Raw genomic sequence first — 9,146 nt, 5'->3', positions numbered from 1 at the left:
ATATTTAGATAGACGCCGCAAGTGTACGTACTTCGCGTGCCCAAAGTAAGTGAAATTCACTTACTTGCCGCTGCTGTACTTCAAAACGCGCTCGACCGTTATCGTAGATAAACACCAGTCGAAAACGCGAAAAATGCATAATTGTGCCATTATAAACTGCAAAAGCACCATAACTGTGGGTAAACGGGTAAACAGAGACGTTTACTTCAACGGGAAAGTGATTTTGTAATCAGAAGTTGCATAATTTATTTTAAAAACAATTATATTGGTTTTGTACGAATTTCGAGAAAACAAATATATCACCGAGTGTATGTCTCATGATTTGTCATTGCGGCTCTTACTTGGTGCGACATATTTGTGATCCTTTGTAAATACGCCATGAATATCGAACGAACACATTTTTGTATAATGCATTCAGTTTCATGGTACGGCCGCTTGTATACATTTCTTTGGCCAAATTTAACATTTAGTGATGTATACGTTAGGCAACACTGTTCTCGATTCTGATCGATTTTGAAAACAAAGGGACGGAAATTATTATGATTTTTTAACGTAAGGACAGGAACACTTTCAGTTTTGTTGTTATTGATTCAAGTTTATTTTTAGCGTAAGGACAGGAAAACTTTGATTTCGATGCAGTTGACTGAAATTATTTTTTTGATGTACGGAAAGAAATATTTTACTCTTATTGCAGTTAACTTATATTTAGTATAATTATTACAAATTTTATTATTTTATTTAAAACAAATTAAATATTGTGATAAATTTTTGTTTTTTTTTAGAAAAATTTTAGAAAAATATTTATTTTTATGAATGTTTAGTTTCAGTTTGGAATGTTGAATTATTTTTAGTTAAATACAATTCGTAAAAGCCGTGATAGCCTAATGGTTTGCCTTACTTCCTCTCAAGCAGGTGTCGTGGGCTCGAATCGGGCTCGCACCTCGGAATTTGTGAAAATTTAATTTGAAATTTATCATGAGCTTTTCGATGAAGGAAAAAATAGTTATGAAACCCCGTCGAAGAAGGTTCATAATCCTCGGAAAACGTATAAAGTTCCCAACTCTCATTAAGCCAGAGTGGCGGACTGTGGCCTAAACCTCGCCTAAGAGGAAACCCGTGCCCAGCAGTGAAACGTATAAATTGAGTTGATGATGATGATACATGTACTAAATCCATATGACGAAAGCGGAATTTGACGAAAATGTCGTTATTGGTTGTCCACATTCGTCAATCCTGACGAACCTGAACTGAAATCATGAAAAAAACTATTTCTGACGAAACTGGATTTGTATAGCTTAAATTGCGGTGCCTTGCAGACTTATATTTATGGATATTTCTGAACTTTGTAGGTATATTATGCTGAGAACTTTTACATATGTGATACAAAAAGTAAAATACAAAGATCATTAATGACCATTGATCTACCAATAAATTAACGAATATTACATTTGAAATAGTATAGAAAAAGGGGAGAAAAAATTATCAATGAATATAATTAAAATTTAAAGTTGCATGGTTCACAATATTCTAACATTTCTCACGATGATCGCGTACTCGTAGAGGCCGTAAATCACGTTATGGTAGCTTTTCCGAAAGTTTATGGTAACATTAGTTTGAGTGAACGCAAAAAGCTTGCCGATATTTCATCCATCTCCCTCGTAAATTCTGTAGGCCGATTGACAACAAAAGGCAATATTTGGAGCATTGTTGTTTTAAATGTTTCCTTGTAGAGTGTTGTGAACGGAAAGCCTATATTTCTGATTTACACGGTGGAGGAAAAAATATGAAGAGGCGAAATGCCGACACTGGGAAAATGCGGCGCCCTGTGAAACGCACCAAAATCACCGAAGGAATGTACGGAAAGTGAGTGTGAACTGTTTATTTTGGGTAAATTCGCGATTTTGTACCACGGGTAAACCATACGAACATCAATAAGTATCATATTCCTTATTGTTTTTATAGGAAATAATTCGATTTGAAAATGTGTGGGTAGTACAAATGTTAAGTTACTTCCCATGGTATTGTATAAAAAGAAACAGAAGGAACACGGTTCGCACGTGTTCATATTTCTAGTTTTGCGTACTCATATGTGTCTCACACATGTATTTAGTTTCACTTTGCCGTTTATAATGTTATAAATTAAATAAAAAGTAACAGGCAGCTTATGTTTATATTGGTAATTTGCATGAAATTTATACATCTGGTAATTTATTTATTTTTATAACAATAATATTAATATTTTTCACAACAATAATTTTGTTTAGACGATTCCTTTTTATTTAATTTTATACATTGTCACACTACTTCTCACTTCTTCCCACTAGTTTAAAGTATATATCTGTCTATCCAATAATATTTGTTTACTTTTCACTCATAAAAGCAGTTTATGAGCTATACCATACAATACAAAATTATTTATTCTTTTCTACCTTATTAATACATTTCACAGTGTAATTAAACTAAGGTACATCGTACAGTTAAATTGCGAGGTTGTAGACTTGCCTAAACTAGATTAGACCGGTACTATAGGTCTCCAGGTATCCACCACTGAATCTCAGTGATACAATACTATGATGTTATTCAAAACACTAAGATGTCCAGGGTAAATTGGCATGATGATATAGAAAATACACTATTTATTTGTTGTTTTGCTAATTAAATCTATGAGACTTAATGCCATTTTGTGATATCAAACTATTGTGAATGGCTGGCATCTGTGGTAGGTTTGAAAAGCCTGTGTTACAGGTTGCCAGAAAAACTGTTTTTACTGTTGTGATTAGCTCAATTTGTAGAATTTCTTATTACGTATAACTTTAATATTGATGTAGTTAAATAAATGTTTAAGATGTATGTGTAATCGGTGTGTGTTAATGATTTGAGAATAATAATACTGAAAGGAGTCTCCCTTTTAAGTATAATTTTTGTAATAGTAGATCATTGGTACTTGGTACTTGGTGCAACGGGCTGGTTTCCGCAACTCGATGACAAAGCGCCTATTTTGCGTAGATCCTACTCTTCTGTGAAGATAGCTATTTAAATATAACATATAATTTAAATATGTAATATAAATATTAGTAGAGCTCCGTGTGAAGGAGCTTGTCCAGGCAAGTACCAAGTACTTTATCTATTTCTACCGCCAAGCAGTAATGGTCACTTTACTGTGTACCAGTTGTGAAGGGTAAGGGTGCTGGTGAAATTACAAGCACATGAGACTTGTCAACTTATGTCTCAGAGTGATGGGTGCAATGGTGGTGCCCTCAGATCTTTATAATTTAAAGCTCTGAGTAACACTGCAACTATTATGGGCAGGCATTTGGCTTACTACCAAGTGCACAACTTGTTTGAAAAATACATAATAAAAATAAAATAATAATTTAAAGTACCAAATGTTTCGTCCTAATCAAACTACTTGCATGACGCTTCTAATTTTGCCTGTTCTATGTATCTTTGTTAATTTTGTATAGCAACATTCATGTTAGTGATTGAACAAACTAACTCACATTTAAATAAGCAACTACCCACTTAATGTAGAATAATTTTTATACTTACTATTTGTTGTTTGATATTTCAACTGTGCTCATATTTTGTTATGTTTTCTCAAGTTAACTGAATGGAAATTCTTAGAGAGAAATAAATCTTTAAACCTAATCATGTCTTGAAATAAAATTTTCTTCTTCTTAATAAAACCAGAGAAAGTAATGTACTATAGAGTTACAAGAGTTGGTGAGGAAGTGGGTTATATTTTTCTGTATCTAATGGAACAATAAACATTTTTTATGTAACTCCACTTTTGCCATTGTTCCATGACGGGTGCAAATGTAACCATTACAAAATTAATCACGAAATATATGCAGATAAAACATAATTTACAAACCACCGGTAAATGGTTTTGATCCGGGGGGAAAAAAATACAAAATGTTTTTTCCTGGTACTGATATCAAATCTTTTAACGTGTGTGTTGGAAATTGTAAGTTTTTATCTTATCTGCATGCATTTTGTGTCAGTTTTGCACAAGCTGTGACATCAACAACTGTTACCTCTTTCGGTCCCCTATTCAAGTTGTATGACATACAAGTACTGCATTATTATTTATAAGCCAAAATAGAACCGTAACTTCCCTAAAGCTTACATTTTTAGGAAAGCATGTCAAGATACGTAAATAAATAATTGTAACTTAATTCTAGCAAATGCACTTTTGCCTATAAACTAAGTCAATAAAAATAGCAGCAGTTGAATCTAGTCTGTACAATCTCTTTAGTAGGTGTCAATGTTACCTTCTTTATACATATATCCGTTCTTTACCTAATGCGTTACACATTAGGTATGTACATTAAGAGATTAATTTGGAACATGTCAACGATAACATTTAATTCAATATCAATATTATCAATTTACAATATTAAAAACAAACTCCACACACCTTACAAACAAATTATGTGACTGTACTTGTTTATCTAATTCTCGTGAAACAGTACAAATTCAACCTTATATTAATATTCCTGTGTTGCAAATTCCTGTATGAAAACAGTACATTATGATTATTTACATAAAATTATCGTTTTATAAAACTTTCATCGGACCATGCAAACTGGCCTTTATCAAACATAACAAAAAACAACAACATTCATTAAACATATTGCGAACTATATTTATAATTCATATTTTAATAACTTTTTAGAGACACAATTCTGCCTACGTAACGAAACAAGGCACAACTATGCGTACTTTATACAGCAGTTGTGTCTTTTTCGTTCCGGGGGCAGAATTTTACTTGTGCGTTTTTATAATGTTTTGAGTTTTCAAATCAACTGATGTCTATTCACTAACGGACGAAAAATATTCATAAATACGGTTTCTTTGCTTGCTTAGTCTCGCATACTAACTTGGGTAAGTATGACAACATCAGGTTAACATTTCTCGTTATCTTGTTTGCTAAATTTAATTATCTTTGCTGTCATTTATAGAGATTGAAGACTTGTTTTAGTTTTAAATGTTCTTATAGTGATGTTCACGAGACACATATTCGTAATTTGAAGCACTATGAAATCTTGATAATGATTGGTCATACTTTCTAATTTAAAAAGGGGTAACAAAATCTGGACAGTTAATGTAATTTAAACTTTACCATATCTTGATAGTTCAACATCTATTATTGCAAGTTACGACGTTTTGATTTTATATTAAAATTTCAATCAATGTGCGGCCATCTAGTTGTCATTCGCTGAACGACAGCGAATTGGACATGTTTACTTAGTTCTCCAAAAAGAAGTGACCGTATTGCAGCAGTGTGAGGTTTACTTTCATTTATTGTAACAAATTAAAATGAAATAAAATAAGACTTAACGATACAAAATTCAAAATTCAAATCTTCTTTATTTCTTAGGTAAGCAAATTACATTTTAAATCGTCATATTAATTAAACTCTACCGCTCATTCGTGAGGCGGATTCTCCTGAGAAGAATGAGCAAGAAACTCTAGGGGTTGTTCTTTGTAAATATTTCAATACATTTATCATTTACAATATTAATTTCAAACATTTTAGATAGTGCATACCTGCAGGAGTTAAACCACGGATTTTTGTAATCCAACAGGCTTAACTGTCAATTGTCTCGACATTTTCGTGAGAAAATTGACATAATTGCCTAATTTCCGTTGTAATTTTTCTTTGAAATAATAATAAATCTGATATATTTCTAACGTAATAAAGCGGCTACCATGGAAGGCACCATCCGCAAGCAAGACACCCTTCACAATTTGGACCGACTACCTGAGTAAAAAAAACCGTTGGTTTTTAGCCCGAACTTTTGGGGAAGTCCTATGTGAATCAGTGGACGTCTAACGACTAAATTAATGATGTTGATGATAATAAACCACATGTAACTTTTGTTCTAGCTCAATGCTGTACCTTAAATTCGTGATGCTGTGGGCAACAGTGGTGATGGCCGACTACATGCTCGAGTTCCGCTTCGAGTTCCTCTGGCCGTTCTGGATGATACTCAGATCTGTCTATGACTCATTCAAATATCAGGGACTTGTAAGTAAACGTATTTATTGCCTACATGTTCGCCACTTACGTCATCTGAAATACAGTTCTAGTTCAAATAGATGTAGGGTCTTTGTGAATCCGCCCAGGGAAGTAATAACAATAATTATCTTAGGAAATGAAACTTTGTTTTCGGATCTAAATCGCGTACATTTGTTTTTTGTTGGTCCCACAGTCACCCGACTGTCACCCGTGACCATGTGAAAAACATTTGGATTCGAAAACAGTTTCATTTCCTAATAGTTTAATTTTCAAAACAAATTGATTACTTATCCAGTATCGTTCCGCTCTGCCATCACGCTCTTCTCCCTAGCTTTAGATACCGCACCGCGCCCTTCATATTGACAGTCACATTGACGGAACGGCAACAAGGCTCTCAGCGAGCCGTTCGCTAAGGGCGATTTTGATGTTTAAAAATCGAATTTTCAATATAATGCAATTTTATAACAGATTATTTAGAGATTATTATTTGTTTAAAACAAATTTATTTTAGCGTGGATAATTCATAGTAGTGTTACTCAATTATTATGTTAAGTCTTTTATTGAAGGTATTTATTTGACTTAATTTAATTTAACGGGTGTAATTTACTGTTGTTTTAGTATTTAATAAATAAAATCATTAGTATACGTAACGATCATATTATTTATAAATACAATATATTAATTTGCTTTTACAAAGTCACTGTGCACATTAAAACAGAGAAAAAATAGTTTACAGTACTGGCACGCTATGATGGCCGTTTTGACAAATTACAATAGTGAGGTCAAATCTCAATTAAATATCGAAAAAAATATAATCAAATGCGAGACGCATAGGTTTTTAGATTTATAACTAGTATTGCAAGGGGAAGCTAATTAAAAAGTTTCAATGAAATGAAAATAAAAATGTTTACTTAATATATTGTCAATTCGAAACTGCTTTGTTTTGCATTTAGCTTTGACGCGTGTTTGCAGAGGTAGAAGTTGTTCTAGCCAGCGATCCCATAAGTGACGATCGTATTAGATTTAATTTTTAAATATTTCTAATGTCGTAACGCACGTCACTATTGACAACAATGCACAGCAATTAGCTCCTTCAACGTAGTTATGTATTAATATGAAACTTGACGAGTACTATAAAAAAGTGATGGACAACCCTACCACTTCACGTAAACATTTGCGTGTGTGCAGACAGAGCCATACTGTACCTAGTAGTCGTAGGTAAATAAGTTTCTACTGTCGTATGGAGTGTCCGGGGTGTGGTCACGCATAGCAGACAACAACAACAACACACGCAATGAATATTATTTGTTCCAGGCATTCTCTGTGTTCTTCATCTGCATAGCGCTGACGTCTGACATGATATGTTTCTTCTTTATACCGCTACAATACATATTCTTCGCAGCCAGCACCTACGTTTGGGTGCAGTATGTCTGGTATTCATGTAAGTGTTTATTTGTTAACCGTAACTTTAGTAGCACTAAATCTCCTTGTGAAAGAGTACGTCCAGGGTGGTCCTGGCACGTTACCTATTTCAGCTGACAACCAAATGTGAGCTTTACTGCGCTCCAGTTTAAAAGGGTAAGGGTGCTGGTGAAATTACAGGCACGTGGGACTTATTAACTTATGTCTCACGGTGACTGGCGCAGTGGCAGTGCACCTCAGATCTTTACGACTTAAAGCTCTGCGACTGTTAGGGACAGGCGTGTCGCTTACTACCAGGCGCACGACTTGTTCGTCCCGTCGCTATCAACAAAAACAAAGATCAGCAACAAGCACAAACAAAAATTCCTTCGATCCAGCTGGAATCGAACCAGTGACTTTCGAAAAAACCCCGGCTACTACACTATTTTTTTTATACCAAGTGACGGGACGAATAAGTCGTGCGCCTGTTGTTAAGCGACACGCCTGTCCATAGCAGTTGCAGTACCAATTATGGCTTTAAATAGCATAGAACTGTGGGACACTGCCACTGCGCCTACCCTGAGGATAGGCGTATCGCTTGCCACCAGGCCCACGGCTCGTTCGTCCCGCGTCACATGGTATCATAAAAAAAAAACTATTAAATAGTTTTTATCGCGTTTATCCACATTTGTAATGTTACTATAATGTAATGTGAAAGTTTAAAAACGTATATAGGTTGGTCTATATTACGTGGATTAGAGAGATAAAAATGATGAATGCCAAAAAACATACTATGGAAGTAACTTTACTTGTTTTCACTAATCATGATTAAAAATGGATATCGGATATAAATGAGTGACGGGTCTTTAGATATTGTTTACCATAATAATACATACATATCAACTGGCCACTTTGGATTCAATTGACAACCGTGCCAAGAGGCTTATAGGTGACTCGGAATTAGTGGAGGCGAAGCCGCAAACCCTTGAACACCGCCGAAAAGTTGTCTGGTTATCGGTGTTTTACAGGATATGTCACGGAGAGTGTGCGATGGAATTACGCGATTTAATTCCGCCTTCCCTTTTCCGTCACCGGGGGACTAGGCGTAGGCTTGGGTTCCACCCCCTATGTTGTGGATATTCCAAAGATTCGCACGAAGCGTTACGCTTCCACATTTATATGGCGAACGGCTATGGAGTGGAATTGCTTGCCTGCAGACTTGTTCCCTGAACGTTATAACTTGGGTCTTTTCAAGGCGAGAGTGAATTATGTAGGTGTGCATGCTCCATCGTCGACCTCATCGTCACTTTCCATCAGGTGAGATGGAGGTCAAGTGCGCACTTATATTTTATATACAAAAAATATATATTTGACTGGGGTAATTAGATGTAGTTTAAACCTACCGAACGACTGAGAAAACAAAGAAAAAGCAAACACGTATTTTTCCATCGCCATCGATGATAATAATAGTTATTTGTTATGCAAGGCTGCAAAGTTGTTTAACGCGAGTGGTTGTATTGAAACCAGAACAAGCGAAGGAAACTATGGAAAAATAGATTTCTGAGCGTAGCGAGGGCTTCAAGTCACGTGACGCAAAACAACTTCGCTACCGAGCGAAACACACAACTTTTCACCTCACTATAGCGAGAGAAATAAGTAAGTAGATGAAAGAAAAACAGTTGAACTATAAGACATCAGTTATTTTAATCTGAAAGAACAA

At 34.9% G+C, this 9,146-nt stretch overlaps 1 protein-coding gene across 1 annotated transcript in view; it reads left to right on the top strand.

Annotated features, from left to right (window-relative positions):
- Nucleotides 1-1,656: 1,656 nt before the first annotated feature.
- The window catches only part of LOC113231489 (macoilin-2), a 31,744-nt gene continuing 24,254 nt past the window's right edge, over nucleotides 1,657-9,146 (top strand). Inside the window, exons 1-3 of the mRNA XM_026465815.1 lie at nucleotides 1,657-1,863; nucleotides 5,893-6,034; nucleotides 7,340-7,466. Coding sequence (XP_026321600.1) covers nucleotides 1,784-1,863; nucleotides 5,893-6,034; nucleotides 7,340-7,466 — 349 coding nt within the window. The 5' untranslated portion in view covers nucleotides 1,657-1,783. The remainder of the gene's footprint in view (nucleotides 1,864-5,892; nucleotides 6,035-7,339; nucleotides 7,467-9,146) is intronic.

Source organism: Hyposmocoma kahamanoa, unplaced genomic scaffold, assembly GCF_003589595.1.
Source record: "Hyposmocoma kahamanoa isolate Upper Pololo Valley unplaced genomic scaffold, ASM358959v1 65, whole genome shotgun sequence".
Lineage (NCBI taxonomy): Eukaryota > Metazoa > Arthropoda > Insecta > Lepidoptera > Cosmopterigidae > Hyposmocoma > Hyposmocoma kahamanoa.
Note: the sequence above shows the minus strand (reverse complement) of the source record. Positions and strands in the feature narration are given on the sequence as shown.